The sequence below is a fragment of the Eutrigla gurnardus genome, assembly GCF_963514095.1.
Source record: "Eutrigla gurnardus genome assembly, chromosome: 19".
NCBI classification, from domain to species: Eukaryota; Metazoa; Chordata; class Actinopteri; order Perciformes; family Triglidae; genus Eutrigla; species Eutrigla gurnardus.
Window position 1 is genome coordinate 2,357,436 of NC_139930.1, and position 23,764 is coordinate 2,381,199.

At 43.2% G+C, this 23,764-nt stretch overlaps 2 protein-coding genes across 2 annotated transcripts in view; both read right to left on the reverse strand.

The window, feature by feature from the left end:
• Positions 1-23,440, reverse strand: part of LOC311030238 (E3 ubiquitin/ISG15 ligase TRIM25-like) — a 55,600-nt gene extending 32,160 nt beyond the window's left edge. Inside the window, exon 1 of the mRNA XM_084035891.1 lies at positions 21,937-23,440. Coding sequence (XP_083892017.1) covers positions 21,937-23,250 — 1,314 coding nt within the window. The 5' untranslated portion in view covers positions 23,251-23,440. The remainder of the gene's footprint in view (positions 1-21,936) is intronic.
• LOC311030260 (uncharacterized protein) lies at positions 1,940-4,280 on the reverse strand. The gene is made up of 5 exons (XM_084035915.1): positions 3,533-4,280; positions 3,028-3,145; positions 2,843-2,934; positions 2,358-2,475; positions 1,940-2,265 (listed from the first exon to the last, which is right to left on the reverse strand). The coding sequence occupies exons 1-5, from the start codon at positions 3,623-3,625 to the stop codon at positions 2,156-2,158; spliced, it is 531 nt and encodes a 176-aa protein (XP_083892041.1). The 5' UTR covers positions 3,626-4,280; the 3' UTR covers positions 1,940-2,155.
• Positions 23,441-23,764: the final 324 nt, after the last annotated feature.

The following is a 23,764-nucleotide window of genomic DNA, read 5'->3' on the forward strand; positions in this document are numbered from 1 at the left end:
GGTACGTTCAAAGACAGAACTGTTCGATCAACGTTTGAAAAAAGAACTTCTGGGGTTCGTAATTTGGATCTATTGTTGTTGTTCTGGTGTAATAATGTGGTTTAAAGTTTGTTTACATATAATGTGGCTATCGAGACTGTGCCCCACACGTCAATCAGGTTGATTATTAGTGAAGCTAACGCTAGCTAACAACGTTAGCTAACGCTAGCTAACAACGTTAGCTAACGTTGCTGCTTGTGAACATACTTCAAGAGAGCGATGTGCTTCTCTGTGTAGTTTGGACAGATTTAGTGGCCATCATGTAGCCTATGAGCTTTATTTCCATTTTTAATGTGCAAATAAACTCAAACTTTAGATGCTTTTATATCAAACAGGTGGGTTTCAAAAAAGACACAGTTGTGGATTAAATGTACATGTATTTATTCCAGATGTTAAAGTTCTCCTCCAGACAGATTAAAGAATGACACTGTAAACCAGGGGTCACCGACCTTATTGACCCTGAGAGATACTTCCTGGGTCGTGAATCTGACAAAGGGCGACCAGTTTGAAACACTTATGAAATAACACATTTGCTTTGACCTCAGAACCAGCATAGGTCAGAGTTCACCTACATTCACTAAACTTATATTTAAGTTATAATAAACTTGTTTTTAATGCTTTTTTAAAAAACATTGTCATTTTCAAATCTATATAAATGCAAGTCTGATTAAAGAAGAATAGCAAAAGAATAAAAATATCATTTTTGAACAGGCACCTGTTGACAAAATGAAGCTTGAAGTCTGAAGACAAGTTAACATGAAGGAAAGGCTAGCTAATGAATGTAGCCGCCAAGGCGCTGATTAGTTTGGATGTCAAAAGCTTTGATAGGCATGGCTTTCCATGGCTTCAATATACAACATATATTTACAACATAGATAATAACATCTACAAGAAATCTACATTTTTTTCCTCCGCCGTGGGATTTTTACAAAACAAGAGTCTTGTAAACCACCCCACCCCTCCCTCTCCTCCCAACTAGATTTCTTCATCAGAATCTTCACTACTGCTGTCCTCTTCACTTTCCACGTCTTCCTCCATTGTGAAAAAACCGGGCTCTGTGTTGACAGTGGCGTAGGTGCCTGTGACTGCACTCAGTTTGTTTTGGAGAAAGTCTTTTCTCTGTAAAAGACAGGCGTGCGGTCCCCTGTATCCGGCCTCGGTCATATCCCAAGGAGGGGCTTGAGGGAAAAGTGAAAAGGAATGAGATTTAAAATTAGGCAGATACATTTGGAAATGTAATGCAGTTTGAATGCCCAACTCTGAGGCTGTGTTTTTGTCTACTCAAAAGGAAAATAAAAAAAAATGTCAGTCATTGGGAATGCTCCTCTTTTAATAAATAAATAAATAGAATATTTGTAGAACATACTGTGGTTCCTGATGTTGTCCTCAGTGTGATAAAGGAGGTTCTCCAGATTATCTAATGCCTTTCTCAGGCACTGATAATGCTGGGTCATCTCCTTCACAATTATGAGCTTCTCCTCTTCCATACGCCCGACCAGCATGACTTGGTCGAAAAGTCGCCTCTTCGAACGGAGTCTCACCACTATTTTAGAATAGAGAACAGATGTGACAGAATCAAAACATTTGAGCATGTTCCATGTTCATGTGCCCATTGGTTAATAAAAGAATGGGTCAGTTTTTCCTCATACCTACTGTTGCTGACTATTGTTCTCTATTTGACTGATCTCTATCACTTAATCAAGCCTTTTCTAACATTCCATACTACAAAATAAGCAATAAAAGTATGTATGATTCGTACTGATATCATATTGGATTGATATCGGTATCGGCCAATATGTTTTCATGTATGGACTTTGTCAGTGTATTTTAAACCAATATTCACAGCTCAATATCAAAATGATGACTTTGCTTACCATCTCTTTGCACTTCCCAAGGCAGAACCACATTATCAGACAGGCTGCATGCTGCTTCTATGTCAGTTGTGTCTTGACCAGCAGCAACAGTGTTGAACTGGATTATCTTCTCTCTTAGTTTTTTCTTGAGCTCACCCAGTCTCCTCCGTTTCCGTTGCCTTGTTTGATTGCTGTCTGTTAGTTTAAAAAAAGTATTATTAGTAAGAATAACAAAGAAGCATTAGTTGTTGAGTGATGCAATACTAAATACCATTTTGTCGATAGAGATCATGCTTCTTCCTTCTGAGGGAATAGATGATCTCATCTATTTCTCTCTGGAGCTCTTCCTGGCTACTATGAGCACCATGATTCTCTTGAAAAATAGAAACAGGCAGAGTTTGAAAACCAAATGAAGCCAAATGAATGACAGTACCAAACTGACTTGTCAGCGACAATGTTGCTTACCAGTGGCTGCCCACTGCTTCACATCCTCCACCCACTGTTCTGTGTCATCCAGTGTGATGTTGAGGTCTTCCTGGAGATGCTGAAGATTTGCAGCTTCCAACTCTGCTCTCTGTGTAGTCTATTTATAATGTTTTCAGCAGAAAAATACAATGTCAGAAGAATGTTCACTCAATTATCTGCTGCTAAATGCTTAATACTTTGCATTCTACATGTCAAAGTATCCTTGGGAAAGATACTGAATCCCATATTGCTGTCTATGTGAATTATATTCTGATGAGGAGCTGGCACATTGTACAGTAGTTTCAGTCACCAGTGTATTCACGTGTATGAATGTGTGTGACAATGAGATGAATGTGGACATACTTTGTAAAGCTTTGGAATGGTCACAAACACTAGAAAGCTGTGCTATATAAATACATTCCATTTACCATCCATTTAACCATTAAATGACAAATGTAAATGTTAAAAAAGTGTAGACTTCTTACTTTGACAAATCGCTTTGCCAGTGTCTTGTGGAGACTCTCCACCTTCCTGCTGTTCCATTCCATTGCAAGCATTGTTATCATATCAGCTCTGCCTGTATAAAACAAAACAGAGAATATGCACATTCAAATCAATGTTATTATCTGGTGTCGTTTCAAAGCATGCCACTTCATTTTTTTGAACCAACCTGACTTGGTCATGTATTTTGTGGTCAGAGCTGCCCTTGAGAGAAAACTGTTGACCTGCTCCACCTCCTCACCAACAGTATTTCCTGCACCATCCTGGTTTCTGCCACTCCACTTCACCTGCTCCAAAATAAACAAACATATACACAAATATATGCACTGCTTATAAAATACCTGTATTTACTTGCTCTCCTGCTTACACCAAAGTGTCCGGGCATGTTTTTGTACTTGTTTCCTCACCAGTTGTAACTGTTAGGCCAGAGATATACTTCCTTTTTAAGCATGTGTGTCCTTAACAACATCTTTATTTCTGAGGAGCTGCAAAAGAACTGTCCAAAATGACACTATGCAAAAAAAGGTAGCTATGGTGAACACTAGTTAAAAGCAAGTATATCTCTGGCCTTACAGGAACTTTGACAAGCCCGTAACATGATTACAACATATTAAGTGATTTCACTAATGTGGTCAATCTTCTTATGACACAAACTCTTAACTTGCACACTGTACCTCACATTTGCCAGTGTGAGCCTTGGCATGCATTACAGAGAGGAAAGGCCTCATGGCTGTAAGTATTTGGAGCTCAGGCAACTTCACTGCCATCTTCTCCAAATATGGCCAATACCTGTAGAGAAAACCACTTAGTGCTTAGGTTGCATACTGCCATGATTATAGGGAGATAAATCAGAGGTAGTTGTGATGGGAATTTTTCATTTAGCAGTTCATTATAGTGTAATTAGTAGTTTGAGTAGTTTTAACTCATACTATTCCATGTGTGTCATGAGGTAACCTGTATTCTGCACTTATGTCATGTCATGTGTTACATGAGTTGTGAAATGCATCTTGTGACACCAGCACAGCTGGCAAGTCAATATGGATCTCTGGACACTGATGAGTGGTTCAAACACCACATTCTGGACAAAGTTCTCCGTCTACACAAACAACGGAACAATGCTTTCTGATGACACATCACAAACAACTGTATAAAAAGCCCTTCTCAAGACTGAAGACTGGGTCAGACTCTTAAGGAGTCTGCCCCTATCTGGCCAGATAGTTTGCTCTGAAGCTGTATGTCGGTGATGCGGTCCGCTTGGACACCCTGTTTGCGAGGGCTTTGACTTATTAGACTTTGTCTGTTTACAGTCTGTCTGTAGCGACTGCTAGCCTGTTTTGGACTCTTTATAGAATGAATTACTAAAAGCGCTGTTAGGAGTTGTATTCTTATTTCTCATCAGGTGATCATAAACTGATTTCCACCACAAACTTGGCGACGAGGATGGGATTGGACGTGTGATCTGGACTCCGTCGGATGGACAGGAGGCCGTATTCCTCCCCAAGGGGTGAGAAGCTGCCCTCCAGCGGAGCCCCGATTGCCGATCCAATCCAGTTGAAAGGACAACAGAAAGCGGTGAGAAGACTAGACTAGACTTATCGTTCACTCAGTTGATAGACCAGAAGGACTGTTACATGACATCAATTTTGTTCCAACTGCACAGAAAGGAGAGTGAAAATACGCTGTGATCATACCATTTATAAATAACTTTACTTTGCGGTGTAAGTAATAATCAATTAAGACAGTTGAAGGTTCAACTGAGGAAAATGGAGATAACTTGTGCAGCTCAATACACAACTCTGTCCAAGAGAAAGCAGAGAAAGATTGTGCCATTCAGAGCAGACTGGGGGGCATTTGAGATGTGGAAATGTGAGTCAGAGAAGAGAGAGACAGAAAGAGAAAGCATGTGATACATAGTGGATGCAGGAGCAGTCATTACACTGCACCTTGCACGTAAACGTAGGGATAGACAGAGATTTTGAGAAAGTGTGGTATGAAGTACAGAAAGAACCAGAAAAGTTGTTTGAAGCATTTCTATTGGACAGATGAATGTTCTGCTGTGTCAGTGACTCTCTCCCCTTCTCAGGAGAGCTTGTCTAGTAACGCATCTTCAAAACGTTGACGTAAATAAACACAAGGTACGGCGCACGCATCTCCCCCTCCCACCTCGATTTAAATGTGATGCCGTCGGCATAGGTTTCTGATGTTTTTAATTTTGCAGAACGTGTTGTAAGGACAAATGCGGTTCAACCGTTTGCATAAATTAAATGGGTTTACTACACCAAAACCCTACTCAGACGTAACACTTGCTGTTTCCCATATTTTGCATGCTCAGCTTCCTCCCACAGTCCAAAGACATGCAGGATGGGGATAGGTAAATTGATGACTCTAAATTGCCCATAGGTGTGAATGTGAGTGTGAATGGTTGTTTGTCTCTACATGTTAGCCCTGTGATGGACTGGCGTCCTGTCCAGGGTGTACCCTTCAGCCCAATGACAGCCTGGATCGGCTCCAGCCCGGCGTAATCCTGAATACAGGATAAGCGGTAGACGATGGATGGATGGAGAAAACATCTCATCAATCTGCTCAAAGATGGCTTGGATATCATACAACGTTGATGGAAATGGCCTTCATGCACAGGTGAAAGCTGCACTTCCATCACCACCGAGTGCATTCCAGCATCACCTGAAGACTGGGTGATCATCAAAAATCACAGGAGAAAACCCTGGAAGCAAAGACACGACACGGATCCCTTCCAAGTTCTCCTGACCACAAAGATGCATTCAATGCAAACACATTCCAAGTCCGGAGGGAGAAGATCCTGTCACTGGTTCGACTAAGAGGCAAGGATGAAATAACACCTTCCTCCACCAGTAGCATGCCAAGCTCCAACAAGTGACAGCTGTGTCACCACCGACAGTGAGTAGTCAATCGCATCACCACAACCTAACACCCCGGTGCGAGGGGAGGAGTGCAGATTGGGTTCTGCCCGCACTCTAGGGCTGAACGATTTTAGGAAAAGATCTAATTGCGATTTTTCTGGCAGATATTGCGATTTCGATTTGATTCACGATTTCCTTCAAATCAAGCTTCAGTGCAATATTCACAATGTACAGTAACATTAAATTGAATGCTATAACTCTAATGCAAGGATGAAAACTAAAAAATTGCTTCCAAGTGAATTTATTAACAAGGAACATGCATGTTCATTCTTTAAAGTCCTTGACCAATGGCAGTTATTACAAATGAACTAAAAGAGCCATCTTTGACTGTCTTAAAATGTGCAAAAATCCTTAACTGTAATAATTTAATTGTAAATCAAATACAAAAACTGTTATTGAAATAAAATGACCCTTCTAAAAAATATGTCAGACATTAAAATAGGTGGGTCATTCATTTATGGCTTACCACTTCTTCTTTACACTCCGCGTATAAGCTGTGGGACGGCAACCTGTTAGAAGTCGGTGCGGGAGGGAATCGTATATCTGTCCAGCGTGCGGAGGAGGTTTTTAAATCCGTCTTTCCGGTGTCTTCCGCTGCTCTTATCATACGGAGTTACACTGGCAAAAGATGCTGTAATTGTAGTCTGTTTGCTACAGTGGGCCTGATCCTCATAGGCACCGGACTTTTTCGTCATGCACGCGTCATGCAAATGTCTGTGGTGATTTTTCAAGTGCCGGTGTTGTGCCGCAATCAGCGCCCCTGCCGTGAAATGCACCCTCTCGCGGGAGATTATATCACCAGTATATATTGGTTGTGTTTCCGCTGGATGTCGCAACTTTAGCGCCACAGGTTTTGCACAGTACCCGTTTCTGGTGCACGTCTGCAGCCTCAAACCAGAAATACTCCCAATGACGGACGTGCTGTTTTTCTTGGCGATTAAATCCCCTAACTCCGCTTCTGGTCCAGTTGAAGTCATTTCTGACTAATTACAAATACGGAGCAGGTTAATACTGATTGGTTAGCGTGACCTGTTCATGAGTAGTCTGATTGGTGAGCTTGGCAGGATGGTCGGGAGACGGCATGTGTAAAATAGTTGACAACAGATCCTGGGTGAGTCAGGAGCGCTGCAGAAACCGCAGCTTTGGCGATCACATGATCGCGTTGTCTGAAATCGCAATTTCGGTCAGAAAACGATAAATCGTTCAGCCCTCCCGCACTCCGAGCTTCAATACACGTCAAGAAGGTGTGACAGTTGTGGTGACGTAGGAGACGTTCTCTGTCCAACAATGAAGCCATGGCACCCTTTCAGGTTGCATGGTTGGAGTTTGAGAGAAGAAGCATGTGTGTTACTATCACTAACTAGTGATGGCACTTTTCCTCATCTGTGAATTACAGCCTTTGGAAAAGTCCTCCACAACAACAAAATCATCCACGAAGATGGTGACGACGACGTTGTGTTTCCAGAGCTGCCTCAGAGTGGAGAATATCTTGTCAATGGCAGACAAAGGAACACAGGCAAAGACAAACAGAGGAGGAGAGATACTGTGAGTACAGAAATCAATCGCACGACCAGGAGGTATGGTTATGACATGGAGGAGGAGACCAGCAGTAAGAAGGAGTCTCTGCAGGTCAAGTCTTCCTGGTCAGAGTCGATGAACCAGCTGATAAGGAAACTGGACCACCTTAATCTAGACATAGAGGGGGCTCTGAGTGTAAACTCCTCCCCCTCCGACACACCCTGCACCCTAGGATGCTTTTTCAAAGTCCACGTTACAACAAGCCCTGAATGAGCGAGTTCTCCAAAGACCAGACAGAGGGAATCATTGTCTCCCTGAAGCTCACTGAGGGAACTGGATGAAGACGTTCACAAGCTGGAAGCTGTGTGCTTGCAGGAGCCTGGACACTCATTCTCAGCAGAACACCCGTGGACCCAAGTCCACAGGTTCATGAAGCAAAGGGTCTGTGCCCTATTCTCAATCTGGACTCCAGTCCTCTACTCACTATCCTCGCAACTGTTCCTGATTTCGGGGCGAAAGTCCTGGATCTCCTACGCATGGTGAAGCACAAACCGAGCTCCATCACCTTCTCACACTACAACCGTCCCTCCGGATCTGGTGGACATTCTTTTATCAATGAGAGTTCGGCCGATGGAGAGGCTTCACTGGAGGAGCCCACAGAAAAGGAGAAGATCAATGTAGAGGATGAGAATACTTCTGCAAACAAAGCTAAGGATGACAAAGATAGTGATGAGGATTGTTTGTCAGGAATGAAATCATGTGTCTTCTATGAGTTAGAAGGACAGCAAAAGCTCTCAAGGACTAAGAGTTATTGTGATGTGATGTTTAAATCACTGTGAATTTACATCATTGATGTCTGGCTCTTAAAGTCTTTGTGTACTAAATGAAGTTGTATGCTTAGCTGTTCGACTGTCTTTTGTGTTTGTCAGAGAATGACAAAAAGGGAGAAATGTGATGGGAATTTTTCATTTAGCAGTTCATTATAGTGTAATTAGTAGTTTGAGTAGTTTTAACTCATACTATTCCATGTGTGTCATGAGGTAACCTGTATTCTGCACTTATGTCATGTCATGTGTTACATGAGTTGTGAAATGCATCTTGTGACACCAGCACAGCTGGCAAGTCAATATGGATCTCTGGACACTGATGAGTGGTTCAAACACCACATTCTGGACAAAGTTCTCCGTCTACACAAACAACGGAACAATGCTTTCTGATGACACATCACAAACAACTGTATAAAAAGCCCTTCTCAAGACTGAAGACTGGGTCGGACTCTTAAGGAGTCTGCCCCTATCTGGCCAGATAGTTTGCTCTGAAGCTGTAGGTCGGTGATGTGGTCTGCTTGGACACCCTGTTTGCGAGGGCTTTGACTTATTAGACTTTGTCTGTTTACAGTCTGTCTGTAGCGACTGCTAGCCTGTTTTGGACTCTTTATAGAATAAATTACTAAAAGCGCTGTTAGGAGTTGTATTCTTATTTCTCATCAGGTGATCATAAACTGATTTCCACCACAGTAGTAACCAGTAAAATCTCTGTTACCAACCGAAGAACAACATGTATCAAAAACAATGCTAGAGAGAATAATGCCTTATATCTGGAGGACATGGAGGTTATACCACATAAGCTATATTAACTTTCTACAGCCATAAAAAAGGCATGATTCTAGGCCTGTTGTGGCAATCTACAAGGAATTAATACAGTGCAAAATACCAGTGAAAACTTCATTTATGACTTGGAAAGGGTTAAGATTACCTGCAAGTGAGGTCCATACAAAAGAACGTTATGTTTGCAGCTTCAGCAAGCTCTTTCTGCAGGAACAATGGGTAGGCATAGATTTCACCACGGTAGTGGTTTAAGCCTTGAAGCAGAATGCCATGTCTGCAAACGGCAATTTCCAGGCCCTCCTCGTCCACCTTGGCCCTGGACTTTCGTGAGGTTTCTCGCCCTGCTGTAAAAGTTGCCGGCCCACAGACGTCATGACCAGTCCTCTGAAAGGAGACACAATCTGTTATATGTAGCCCAGAGACAAGTTCAAAAAAGAAAAAGAAGTGGTAGGAGGTTGGATAAAACCTTACAATCGTCATTTGGCTTCTAATATGATCCACAAAGGCAGACACTTTGGCATCTTCAGCGATGAACAGGCCATCAAAGAGAGGTGGTTCATCTGTCCTGTTAAATCAGAAGAATTTCCTTGTTTTATTACAGCCTTTATGTCACCTGTCGAAATGAATGCTGATATTTCACATTAGCGGAGTAGTTAAATATTACTGTGATTTACTGTGGAGGTAAAAATAAATAACATTACTGAAGTTATTGGCCATGGATTAGGGCCATGGAACCGAAACAAAAAGGTATTACTAAGATTAGAAAAATAGTTTGCTGACCCTTTGGACTTTTTGAAGCGGTAGTGCTTTCTGTTACCATCTGCAGATATGGCAAGCATGTCTGGTGTGCATGCAGGGCACTTGAAGGGCTCAACCAGGCACAGATGCTGTTTCTTCCAGTGGCAGAAGGCAAATTCGCGATATACCCTGTGAAAGGTATCACCGCAAATACTGCCCGTCTGAAAACAAGGATGGTATTATTTTGGTTAATTCCAAACTTTGCAATTTGGAATTCAAAATTTCAAATAGCAAGAGTTCTCACCCGTCCTGTGCGATGGGCCCGATGTTCAAGCATTCTGATAAATGCTTTCTGGGATGTAGCTAGGCTGGCCAACTTCATTTGCTGAAATGATGTAAAAACATCAAATTTAAACAGCATTTGGCAGCTTGCTGTTGCTGGCCAGTATCTGCAACTGATGAAGTCACTGATTCCTGGCGTCCACTTGCAGGAGCAATGTGGGCAACTGACAGCAGGCAACCAGAGGTTGTATGGACCTGAAAAAAAATACATACAGTGGGTACGGAAAGTATTCAGACCCCTTTAAATGTTTCACTCTTTGTTTCATTGCAGCCATTTGCTTAAATCAAAAAAGTTAATTTTATTTCTCATTAATGTACACTCAGCACCCCATCTTGACAGAAAAAAAACAGAAATGTAGAAATTTTTGCAAATTTATTAAAAAAGAAAAACTGAAATATCACATGGTCATAAGTATTCAGACCCTTTGCTCGGTATTGAGTAGAAGCCCCCTTTTGAGCGAGTACAGCCATGAGTCTTCTTGGGAATGATGCAACAAGTTTTTCACACCTGGATTTCGGGATCCTCTGCCATTCTTCCTTGCAGATCCTCTCCAGTTCTGTCAGGTTGGATGGTGGACAGCCATTTTCAGGTCTCTCCAGAGATGCTCAATTGGGTTTAGGTCAGGGCTCTGGCTGGGCCAGTCAAGAATGGTCACAGAGTTGTTCTGAAGCCACTCCTTTGTTATTTTAGCTGTGTGCTTAGGGTCATTGTCTTGTTGGAAGGTGAACCTTCGGCCAGGTCTGAGGCCCTGAGCACTCTGGAAGTGGTTTTCTTCCAGGATCTCTCTGTACTTGGCCGCATTCATCTTTCCTTCAATTGCAACCAGTTGTCCTGTCCCTGCAGCTGAAAAACACCCCCATAGCATGATGCTGCCACCACCATGTTTCACTGTTGGGATTGTATTGGGCAGGTGATGAACAGTGCCTGGTTTTCTCCACACATACCGCTTAGAATTAACGCCAAAAAGTTCAATCTTAGTCTCATCAGACCAGAGAATCTTATTTCTCATAGTCTGGGAGTCCTTCATGTGTTTTTTGGCAAACTCTATGCAGGCTTTCATATGTCTTGCACTGAGGAGAGGCTTCCGTTGGGCCACTCTGCCATAAAGCCCCGACTGGTGGAGGGCTGCAGTGATAGTTGACTTTGTGGAACTTTCTCCCATCTCCCTACTGCATCTCTGGAGCTCAGCCACAGTGATCTTTGGGTTCTTCTTTACCTCTCTCACCAAGGCTCTTCTCCCACGATTGCTCAGTTTGGCTGGACGGCCAGGTCTAGGAAGAGTTGTGGTCGTCCCAAACTTCTTCCATTTAATTAGAGATGGGACGTTTGACACCGAGACTCCGAAGCCTGCTTCACTCTATTGAAGCAGGCTGGTTCGAAACGCTGTGTCGAGGCTTGTATCAAATCTCCGCGATCACGTGACCGATGACGTTTGACGCTTCATACGTCACAACGAACCACCGGAAATGAGGTGACTGATTCGAAGTTTTGGCGCTCCTTCATTCGTTATAACGAGACGCGAGATGCCCAGTGCTCCCCCCTGCTTCATAGCGTTCTGAGAGACCTTTGACAGCGACGACCCTACTTGAGTGATGGAGAATCCGAGTGGAAGAAAGCGATCCCGTGGATGGGAACACTTCGACCTTGTGTCACCCACCAAGGTAGGTGTTTTATAATATAATATAGCCTAATATAATATACTTTAATATGGTATTGCAAAATATCTTCCCGCGACACTTGCAAGGATGTAATGGTTACAGAAAATGAATGAATGTTATGATATAGCTTGTAATATTTTCAACTTCATATTATCTTGATTGTTTCAATATTGCATTTAAATATATTTATTAATGTATTTTTTTAAATTTAGGTTCAGTGCCTCATATGCTCACGAGAGCTGGTGTATGGAAACAACACCTCCTCTATGTTGCGGCATCTTCGTGCCAAGCATGATCATGCAGCAACTTCTCAGCCGAGCACCTCAGCTGAAGCTCACCCTGCTGACCCTTCTGGTATTGTATTGTAACTGTATTGTAACTACTCAATACAACCTATTCTTCAGTTGAATCCAAATAAGATTTAAAAGTTGCACACATGTAACCTACATTTTTTCTTTCATCAGTGTCCAGGAAGCAACAGCTGGATGAGGCCTTGCTGAACCTTGTAGTTATGGACACACAGCCATTGTCTGTGGTGGAGAATGAAGGCTTTAGGGCCTTTGTCCACCTCCTGGATCCGACATACACGATCCCAGGAAGGAAGGCTCTGAAACAGATGTTGGAGGACAAATATAAGATCACCAAAGACCAGGCCGTAGCAGAAGTTTCGAAGGCATCCACTATCTGTTTAACAGCAGCAATGTGGACCTCCATTAACATGGATGCCTACTTGGCAGTGACTGGGCACTTCATCACAGAAGAGGTCCAGCTCAAAACTGTTCTGCTTGGTGTCAAGCAATTCCCCAGGTCCCACACTGCAGCAAATATTGCAGAGGCCAAAGCCACTCTTATGGCAGAATGGGGAATAAGAACCAGAGTGAGGTGTCTGGTCACAGACGCGGCACCAAATATGATTGCTTGTGCCAATGTACTTAATGTGCGTCACATTAACTGCTTTGCCCACATGTTAAATCTGGTGGTGAAGAAGTCATTGTCACAGACATCTGACCTGGATGACATACGCACCAGGGCACGTAAAATCGTGGGGCATTCCAAGTCGAGCACTACAGCTAAAGAAAAGCTCTGTGAAATACAGCGACAGATGGGCCGACCAGAGCACAAACTTGTGCAAGAGGTGGACACCCGCTGGAACAGCACATTCTCAATGCTCCGGCGGCTGTACGAGCAGAGGGAGCCCCTGGGTGCAGCCCTCAGCAGTCTTAACACCCCCCTCCTGCCATTTTCTGCTGAGGAATATGAAACAATCAATCAGTGCATCTCAGTCCTCTCTCCCTTCCACCAGGCCACTGAAGAGATGTCCACAGAGAGGAGGGTGTCTGGATCAAAGGTGATCCCCATTGTAAAGATGCTGAAGCACCAAGCTTCAAGACAGTGTGCTTCAGTAACACACCACATAGCCAGTAACTTGGTTCACAACATGAACACCAACCTTGCTTGAAAAGGTAACTTCATTAACACTTGCAACATTATTGGATCCCCGATTCAAAGAGGTGGGCTTCTGCAGCACAACAAGCTGTCAGGCAGCGGTGGAAAGGCTCACCAGAGAATGTGCCAATGTAATGCCTGCACCGGCTCTGCCACTGGCACCTGCAGAGGGTCCATCCCCTGTCCAGAGCAACAGCCTCTGGGACCTACTGGACAGCCACGTGGATGCACAACGTCCATCAAATTGTACCGCCAGTGCAATTGCAGAGGTCCAGAGTTAAACAAAATGTACTTTTACTTTTTCTATTTTGTTTTGTATTCATCTCTTGCTGAAATGATAATGATAATCCAGATATCTGAAGGACAAACTGCTGCCCAGGACAGAGGACCCATTAAAGAATTGGCTCCTCCAAAAGGCTGCCTACCCACACCTTTTTATAGTAGCAATGCAGTATCTTTGCACACCAGCATCCTCTGTCCCCTGTGAGAGGATCTTTTCGAAGGCTGGCGAGATCGTCAGCCAGAGAAGAAGCCGTTGGAAGCCAAGCACCATTGAGCAGATTTTGTTTTTAAATAAAAACTTGTAATAAAGTGTTGCACAAGCATAAACATCAACACAACAACACATCCCCCAAGCACATTTCCCTTATGCACGTAATCACTTCATTTTGACACTGTAGCACAAGCACAATCCCACATATTCACAAAAGTACCTCTACAATGTTGCATTTGAATCTTTTCATATTATGTGTTACATCACAATCATGTTCTTAATGATAATCAGTTTATGATCCAAATCCTGGGATGTCCCACCACAAGTGGTTTCCACTGAATTGCATCAAAACTTCTCACAAACTCAGTCACACCTCCAAAACACATGTTTCAAGTAATTACAGGTAGTAACAGGACAACACATTTAACATTGTATTAGTCAATTGACATTATATAGTAACACTTTGTTGTGTATGTGTGAACAATGATTCTTAGAATGAAGACACAACTGCTTAATAATGACTTTATTGCTTTTGTGTTGGAACTGGAAGCAATGATGTGTGAATCATTTGGAGGTTCATTGCTGCTATAACTGCAGCTGACCACTAGATGTCACTGGTAGGGTCTTTCTGTGAAGCTTTGAAGCTTCGAATCTTTTTTCGGTACAATCAGGAAGAAGCCTCAAAAGCTTCACGAGGCTTCATTTGCCCATCTCTACATTTAATGATTATGGAGGCCACTGTGCTCTTAGGAACCTTGAGTGCTGCAGAAATTCTTTTGGAACCTTGGCCAGATCTGTGCCTTGCCACAATTCTGTCTCTGAGCTCCTTGGGCAGTTCCTTTGACCTCATGATTCTCATTTGCCCTGACATGCACTGTGAGCTGTAAGGTCTTATATAGACAGGTGTGTGCCTTTCCTAATCAAGTCCAATCAGTTCAATTAAACACAGCTGGACTCCAATGAAGGAGCAGAACCATCTCAAGGAGGATCAGAAGAAATGGACAGCATGTGAGTTAAATATGAATGTCACAGCAAAGGGTCCGAATACTTATGACCATGTGATATTTCAGTTTTTCTTTTTTAATAAATTTGCAAAAATTTCTACATTTCTGTTTTTTTCTGTCAAGATGGGGTGCTGAGTATACATTAATGAGAAATAAAATGAACTTTTTTGATTTAAGCAAATGGCTGCAATGAAACAAAGAGTGAAAAATTTAAAGGGGTCTGAATACTTTCCGTACCCACTGTATACCATTTCACATTATAGGTACAAAACAGGACCAAGTGATAATATTGAGCCATTATTGGCTTGTGATGGGATACAAACAGTAGAAGGAAGTGACAAGGTACCATTGATAGTCACCAAGACAGTCTGCTTTCCTGGCATGACGGTGTAATCTTGGTCTCGGCCACAGGAGCACATTTGTGTTGGTGGAGGAATGGGCAGCAGACATACTGGAGTAATGAAAATTTCACAAATTAATACCTATAGTCAAAATATAAAACACTAACAGTTCAAGTTTATGTAGTGCATTTTATCGAAACCTAAAGACAAAAAACAGAAAGCAAAATCTTTTGAACACACCTTGTTCAACCAGTTCATAATGGCCTCTTTCATCCATTTTCACTGATGATGTGGGAGGAATATGTTTGTAAAAACTCTCTATCATGATTTCTCTGTCATGAAAGATGAGTTTTTTATGAACCATTGAGTCACATTCTGCACAGAGAAACTGAACTCCTGAGGGAACACAGTCCAAGCACCGGACCACAGCATTGGCTGTTTTGCACTGCTGACAGCAATGCTGGGGAACACCTTCTGCAGCCAGCAAGCAACTCAGGAGCTCTGGCACTGCAGCCTTGAATTTTTCCCCAGTGGTCAGCTGCCTCTTGGTCCACTCTGACATGCTGGTTGTTTCCTCCACTTCTGCTGATGCTGGGACGGTGACTGAACTCAACAAGTCTCTTAATGTTTGGAGATGTTGATCTAAATTGATAAAGTATAAAAAAAAAACATGCCAAAGAGAGTCATAAGTTTTTTTTTTAACACAACAAAAAAGGTCTATATGGCTTTGCCACAGCCAATGCATCATATAGCCTACATGGCTGCTGCAGTACATTCAATATTCAGATGCCTATTCGGATATTTTCAAATTCAAAGATTAAGGTTGACTTTATTTGAGTTGTCAGATTTAAATATGCATACCAAGATTTGGGACTTCTTGCGGAATTTCATCCATCTGCGAGGCCTCACCTTCTTGCACCTCCATAGTACCAGTGGGTTTAGCTGCAAGCAATAATGTAAGAAACATTACTGCTGACCAACAGCTTCAACTTATAATAATAAATGTAATATTTTTCTGACCAGATCGGTTCTTCCGCATTGATTTTGGTACAATGGACCCATCCTGGTCCCTTGTCCTCCAGGAAACATTGGAGCCTCCAGTCCCCTTCTGTTTCCTTTTCTTTGATGGCTAAAAGTTAAAAAAAAAAAAAAAAAAAAGATATTTGCCTTTACTGAGAAAATTAAGTGCAATAATAGAGAAAAATATATGAAAAATATTTCTGTTTTTGCTGCCAATTCATCTGCCAACACTTTCCCCGCCTCCAGCCACTGTCTGAAGGACTCAGATGCCATTTCCAGAGATAAGAAACTGGTTCTTAAAAGAACCGTTGTGTTATGGTTCTTAAAAGAACCGTTGGTTTATTTATATACTATGTATATTAATGTTCAGAAGACCTGAAAAAAAACAACATGAACCAAACGGATGAACTCAGATTAGTCGTGCAACCATGTATTCTATTTGTTGCCACAGAAATTAACATATAGTTAAATGTAATATAAAGTGAATTATTATATGTTTTTATTATTATTGTCGACGTGTGTGTGTGTGTGGGGGGGTAGTACACATTACAGTAGTATTCTGTGCAAAACGTCAGATAATTTCAACACATGCCAATTGGTCCCGTGAAAAAAAATTAAACACGGACATTTTCATGAATTTATAAAAAACAAACAAAAGAAACCGGACGGATCGGACTTAAAAAGAGGACAAGTCCGGGAAAAAGAGGACGTCTGGCCACTCTATTGGTCAAATCATGTCTTTAATATGATTCAGACCTGATCTAAAACCGTCAAACTAAACTCAGCTACATATGAATCGCAAGTACTCGATTATATTAATATAAAACATCGGCAAATAAAATTAAATATACAAACCTGTCGCACTCAAACTCTTCCGGCTCTTAGTACGTTGTTTTTGATTGGAGAAGAAGGTCAAAGTTCATCAGTGACGTCTCATCTGAGACACCGGAGTGTCGATATTTACTTGACCGCTAGAGGGCGCGCTATTTTGAAACGTAACATATGGTCGTAATTCGGTGCTTGACACACGACCTATGTGGTCGTTTTCTCGAGGAGGACAGTCTCTGCCTTTGCCATTGCAGCCCCAAGACTATGGAACAGCCTACCCATTTCAATGAGGTGCTCCTCCTCTGCAGCTGCCTTTAAGGCAAATCTAAAAACCTTTTTGTTTTCCCAGGCCTTTAAATGTCCCTGATGGTCTCAAGTGTGTGTCATTTTTCATTCTGGCTGTCCCAGCCATGGCTATTCTGTGTTTTGTACCTTGTTTGTCATTTTGTGTTCACTGAACTGTACAGCACTTTGGTCAACTTTGGTTGTTTTTAAATGTGCTTTATAAATAAATCGATTTGATTTGATTTGATTTAAAACTGGTGATGTTAAAAAAATACACAGTAGTGGTCAGACACAGCCAGGTCGACAACAGAGGACACACCGATGGACAGGCCATGGGTTATGACCAGGTCCAGGGTGTGTCCTCTGTTGTGAGTTGGCTGAGCGACGTGCTGCTTAAAATCAAGACAACTTAAAAGATTTTAAAACTCTCTGGATATCGGGGCCGAGGTAACATCAACGTGTAGATTAAAATCACCAGTTATTAAAATCCTGCTATGAGAGGTGTGGATAATTGATAAAAGTTCAGAAAATTCACTGATAAAGAGCTAGAGTGATGGGGTGGTCTGTATATAGTAAGGCAAAGAATTGGAGGACTGCTAAAAGTAAAGGCTTGGTGCTCAAATGATGAGTAACTGTTAAAAAACACTCCATTTGAGGTCAATGAGTTATCTATAATCGATGCCGTGCCTCCTCCTCTTCTACCCTCTCTAGTAGAAAATAACAAATTAAAATTTGGTGGGGAAGCCTCGGTGAGAACAGCAGGTGCGTCAGTGCCAAGCCATGTCTCAGTTAAAAGAAGACAGTCTAACTTGTTATCTAAAATCACATCATTCATTAAAAAAGTTCTATTTAAAAGAGAGCGAACATTAAAAAGTGCCAAGTTTATGGTGACAGGTGGTTTGTTGACTGGAGTGGTGGATTGTTCTGTGAGTGGTCTGAGATGATGAAAGTTCACAGAGTGGGTGTGGTAGTGTCTGATGTGGTGGTGGTGTGTAATGATTACGGGAATGGGTGAAGTGTTGGTGTGAATATGAGGTCCAAGTCCGGTGTTGTATGTATGGTGATCAGAGGTGGAACTGAAATCATAGGAGCATGGACCTGGGGGACATGTTACAGGTTCCCCCTGTAATTACACAGAACTCTCTTGAAAGAATGTGGTTCAGTTGTTGCACACTTACAAACCTCTGCTTGTTCTCAAAGCACTATCCAAACCATAGTTGGTTCCATGGAGGAAGTTATTAGTGATGTTCAAGGTCGAGCACAAGAAGCAGTTCTCCAAACATTTCCCTCTGAAACTAAGGAGTCAGAAATGTATAAGAAAGTAGAGCACTGTTTAAATCCATTAGACAAGCCCTTTTCCAAATTTAACACGGATGAAGAGCCAAAAATATTATGATGAAAAATGGGAAATTGTTGATTGTAAAGAATTTGTCCTTGGTGTGAGAGTGGATACACGTAGACATAGAACTCATATAGTCAGGTTCCTGTAACAGACAAGTTCATGTATGTACCCATTTTAGGTACACTACATCCATTTTCAGAAACAGTGAGACAAGAGAGTGCTTCTTACAAGAGAAACACTGTAAAAAGGGGACATACAAAGACATTAATGATGGGGTTTATTTCCAAAACCATCCTCTTTCTTCACAACAGAGACATGCTCTACAAATGTTACTTTATTAGGAGGATTTAGAAATGGCTAATGCATTGGGTTCTAAGAAGGGGATCCACAAACTTGGTTGTGTTTATTTTCCTTTAAAAAACCTCCCAGCCAAGGTGAACTCTGTGCTAATGAACAGACATCTTGCAGCTCTTTTCTACACCCAGGATTTAAAGACGTACGGTTTTGAAGAAATATTAAAGCCTCTTAATGACGATTTGAACATTTTAGAAACTGAAGGAATCAACTCCCATTTATTGATGAACCAGTGTTTGGCTCTGTAATTCAAGTCACGGCAGATAATCTTGCTTTGAATAGTTTGCTCGGCTTTGTTGAATCTTTCAGTGCAACATACTTTTGTAGCTTCTGTCTGACAAATGAGGAAGAAATTCCGTGTGTTTGTTCTGAGGATGATCCAGGACTTAGTCTGCGCTCCAGAGAGCTTCATATTGAACGTTGTAATGCACTAAGTGAAGATCCTGCTCTACCTTTTGTTTATGGTGTTAAACCCTTGTGTGCTTGGTTCATGACAGGATTTTCAGTGCACTGGTCATTTTGCAGTTGATATAATGCAGGATTTGTTGGAGGGTGTCGTACAGTATGAGTTTAAGCTGTTTTGTTCAGTAGCTGCTTAAAAATGTTACATCTCTATGAACACGTTGTCAGATCGGATACAGAGTTTTAATTATGAATATATGGAACGTAAAACAAACCGAGTCACTTCAAGATTGAGGACAACAGCAATCTGGCCAGAATATGAGTTTAAATAAATAAACCAGTTATTATTAACTTAAATGTGATCATAAATCTTAGTTTCCCTTCACTTCATAGTGGAAGCGGTAGAGAGTCAGAGTCAGTGCGTCGTTATCCAGTCCATTCCACTTGTTCATATAGAACACGCCCACATCACTGAAGCCCAGTCCACGTTTTCCCTGCAACCTAGGTTGCACTCGGTACCTGGGTACCTGCAGTGTGTGTACCGGGAGCGGAGCACACAGAACCGACTAGAGCAGCATTAGGAGAAGAACGTGACGTGATGGATATACGGAATTGTTTCAAGAGAGTAAGTATTCATCACTGCTGATAGTAACAATAAGTTAGCTGCAGCCCCCCAGCTAACAGCTGGGGGGCTGCTTTTATAGAATAAATATGTTTAATAAGTAATTCTGTGGTTTATTTGTTCACCTTTCAGAAGAATCCAGATAGTCTCACTCGTATTATTGATGTTTATTTCATGGATATAGAATTTTGGTTAAAAGTTACAGAATCGAATCGTTAATAAAAAAAATAAACATTTCTACTGAATCGTTAATGGAATCGCTGTGAAGCCAAAGATTCTCCCCCCTAATGGAACCCATCCATGAAGCTCTCTACTGTTCTTGAGCTAATCTGAAGGCCACATGAAGTTTGGAGGTCTGTAGTGATTGACTCTGCAGAAAGTTGGTGACCTCTGTGACCTCTGTGCCTCAGCATCGCTGACCCCGCTCCGTCATTTTACGTGGCATCATCAAGTGATGATCCTTGAACCTTTTGTGCTGCTACATTGTCTTGCTACCGTTCTAGACTTGAAGAAGGTCTCTGAGGGGAAGCTGCCTTTAGAAGAAGGACTTTTGCTCAGATCTGAGTGTGCGGATGCTTTTTTTCTGCTACTTCCATTTATTATTATTATTATTATTATTATTACTATTATTATTATTATGATAACCAACATGACGGCCTCATTCTGAACGTTCCTCTGCATGAAAACCAACAGAACCAGAACCAGAAGAACAATATGTGTGTTCTTGTCAGGATTGAACTCAGCTTCTTCTCCAGCAGCTTTGTATGACACCCTGGAATGAAGACGAGGAGGAAGCACTTTGTTCACGCTGCTTTATTCATCATGGAAAGCTTCAGTGTGTCCACAGATCTCATCAGTGAAGTCTGTTAAAGGATCAATGATTTCATCACACAATCACTTTCTACGTGGGATTCTAGATTTCTTTACTAACGTAGAGAAAGAAAACAAAGCAGCTGGGATTAAGGAGGTCTGCTGGTTTCCACCAAAGAGCCACGCAGAGGAGGAGAACATAGAAGTACATCGCTAAGCAGAGGAGGAGGGGGAGAGGAGGAGAGGAGGAGGGGGAGGAGGAGGAGAGGAGGAGAGGAGGAGAACATAGAAGTACATCACTAAGCAGAGGAGGAGGAGGAGAGGAGGAGAGGAGGAGGGGGAGAGGAGGAGAGGAGGAGAGGAGGGGGAGAGGAGGATGAGGAGGAGAACATAGAAGTACATCACTAAGCAGAGGAGGAGGAGGAGAGGAGGAGAGGAGGAGGGGGAGAGGAGGAGAGGAGGGGGAGAGGAGGAGAGGAGGAGAACATAGAAGTACATCGCTAAGCAGAGGAGGAGGGGGAGAGGAGGAGAGGAGGGGGAGAGGAGGAGGAGAGGAGGAGAGGAGGAGAACATAGAAGTACATCACTAAGCAGAGGAGGAGGAGGAGAGGAGGAGAGGAGGAGGGGGAGAGGAGGAGAGGAGGAGAGGAGGGGGAGAGGAGGATGAGGAGGAGAACATAGAAGTACATCACTAAGCAGAGGAGGAGGAGGAGAGGAGGAGAGGAGGAGGGGGAGAGGAGGAGAGGAGGGGGAGAGGAGGATGAGGAGAGGAGGAGAGGAGGAGAGGAGGAGGGGGAGAGGAGGAGAGGAGGAGAGGAGGGGGAGAGGAGGATGAGGAGGAGAACATAGAAGTACATCACTAAGCAGAGGAGGAGGGGAGGGTGGAGGTGAGAGGGGGAGAGGAGGAGAGGAGGAGAGGAGGAGGGGGAGGAGGAAGGTGAAGTCATTCAGCTCTTAAATGACTTCTGTCTAGTTGAGTTTACAGATCTCACCACTACTTCCATCACCATAAACATGAAGTCCAGCATAGAGGGTCTCAGTGAACGTGGTCTGGACTCTGTGGAGGAGAGTCATGGTCTCAGAGACGCTGTAGAAGGACAGAATACCTGCTCTGTGATCCAGGAACACTCCTACTCTGGAGGACCGAGGACCTGAGACGGGAGTTTTAACACCGTTGTACCAGAAGTTATAACTGTTATTGTAACAATCTAAAGACCAGGATTTATCATTGTGTCCAAACCCACATGGATTCCCTCCTCCTGCTCTGCTGATACTCTTGTATGCGACTGCTACTTCAACTCCACCAACTCCACCTCCTCTCCACTCCACCTCCCAGTAACAACGTCCAGTCACACTTTCTCTACTCAGGACCTGAAACCATCCAGTGAATCTGTCTGGGTGACTAGAATAAGACTGGTTTCGACTCCATGTTGCTTTTCTGTTCCCCTCAGATAATAACAGACGTCTGTATGCTGTGTTTGGATCCAGTGTGATTTCACGTGAATATTTCAAGAATCCAGCTCTGGTCTTGGGTTCTGGTGGTGGCAGTGAAACATCCACTTCAGTCCCTGCCAGTGAGACGTTTGTCCATCTGTGTGTCAGAACTTCCTGTAGTCCATCTCTGACTTCTGACAGCGCCGCCGTCACGTCCTCAAAGTAGCGGCGAGGAGGACGGGCGTTGATGCTGGATGAGTGTGTGGACTCACTGAGTGGTGACAGTGACGGGTAGTCGTGTAGAAACTGGTTGTGATCCTCTGTGTGTGAGAGCTTCTCCAGCTCAGCGTCTCTCCTCTTCAGCTCACTGATCTCCTGCTGCAGCTTCTCCTGAAGCTCTCCGACTCGACTCACTTCCCTTTCCTGCTGGGATCTGACCTGCTGCTTCACGTCAGAGCGTCTTCTCTCCATGAGACGGATCAGCTCCGTGAACATCTCCTCACTGTCCTCCACTGCTTTATCAGCAGAGTGGTTGATGGCCTCCACCTCCTGGTGGAGCAGCTTCACATCTTTGTCTCTGTCCTGGATTCTCTGCTGGATGTTTAGTCGACTCCCCTCCAGCTCTCTCTGCCTCTCCGTCCTTTCTGCTGCAGCTGAGACTGTGTCGTGGCCTTTATGTTCCTCCACAGAGCAGAGATAACAGATAGACTGCTGATCAGTACGGCAGAACATCTTCATCACCTCATCATGACGAGAGCACACGTTCTCCTGGAGCTTGTTGGAGGGCTCCACCAGCCGGTGTTTCTTAAATGCTGCTGATTCATGATGAGGCTGGAGGTGTTTCTCACAGAAAGAGGCCAGACACACCAGACAGGACTTGAGGGCTTTCAGTTTCCTCCCAGTGCAGAAATCACAGGCCACATCTTCAGGTCCAGCATAGCAGAGACCAGCAGGAGCAGCTTGGAGTCCAGTCCTCTTCAGCTCCTCCACCACATCTGCCAACATGGTGTTTTTCTGCAGGACAGGCCTCGGTATGAAGGTCTGCCTACACTGAGGGCAGCTGTGGATCTCCTTCTCATCCCAGAAGCTTCCAATACACTTCATGCAGTAGTTGTGTCCACAGGGAAGAGTCACCGGATCCTTCAGTAGATCCAGACAGATGGAACAAGACAAGGTCTCCCGGTCCAGCTGAACTCCTTTCTGCGCCATTTCACCTCTCAGCGACGACGACTGTCTGAGTTTCACTTTGTGAGAAGTGAAACTGGTCTGAGGTCTGATCTCAACAACATGTGTGTGTGCAGTGAATGTGGCCTGTCAGCTGCTGCACTTCACCGCCATGTTGGTTACACTCATCCTCACACGGTAGATCTGAAGGGGAGGAACAAGGAAGTGTGTGTGTGTGTGTGTGTGTGTGTGTGTGTGTGTGTGTGTGTGTGTGTGTGTGTGTGTGTGTGTGTGTGTGTGTGTGTGTGTGTGTGTGTGAGCAGAGAGAGGAGGGAGGCGTTCTCAAGCTGGGGTTCATTCCAGGAAGAGGTGCGGCACATTGACTTTGTTTCCTCACTTCTAACAGAGCCTTCAAACTCAACTCAAACTTTATTTATAAAGTGTGTTTAAAACACCCAACAGTTGACAAGTGCTGTTCTGGACAATAAATAAAACAGTAGACATCATGCAATAATATAAGACAGAACACATAAACATACAATAAAAGGATGTCTTGCTC

Bases quoted from the DNA above. Each gene is read 5' to 3' on its own strand.
- LOC311030260 (XM_084035915.1), bottom strand. From the start codon at position 3,625: ATGGCAGTGAAGTTGCCTGAGCTCCAAATACTTACAGCCATGAGGCCT. The intron at 2,935-3,027 runs GTTGGTTCAAAA...TGTTTTATACAG, and splicing joins AAAATACATGACCAAGTCAG to GCAGAGCTGATATGATAACA. The intron at 2,266-2,357 runs GTAAGCAACATT...CTATTTTTCAAG, and splicing joins GAAGCAGTGGGCAGCCACTG to AGAATCATGGTGCTCATAGT.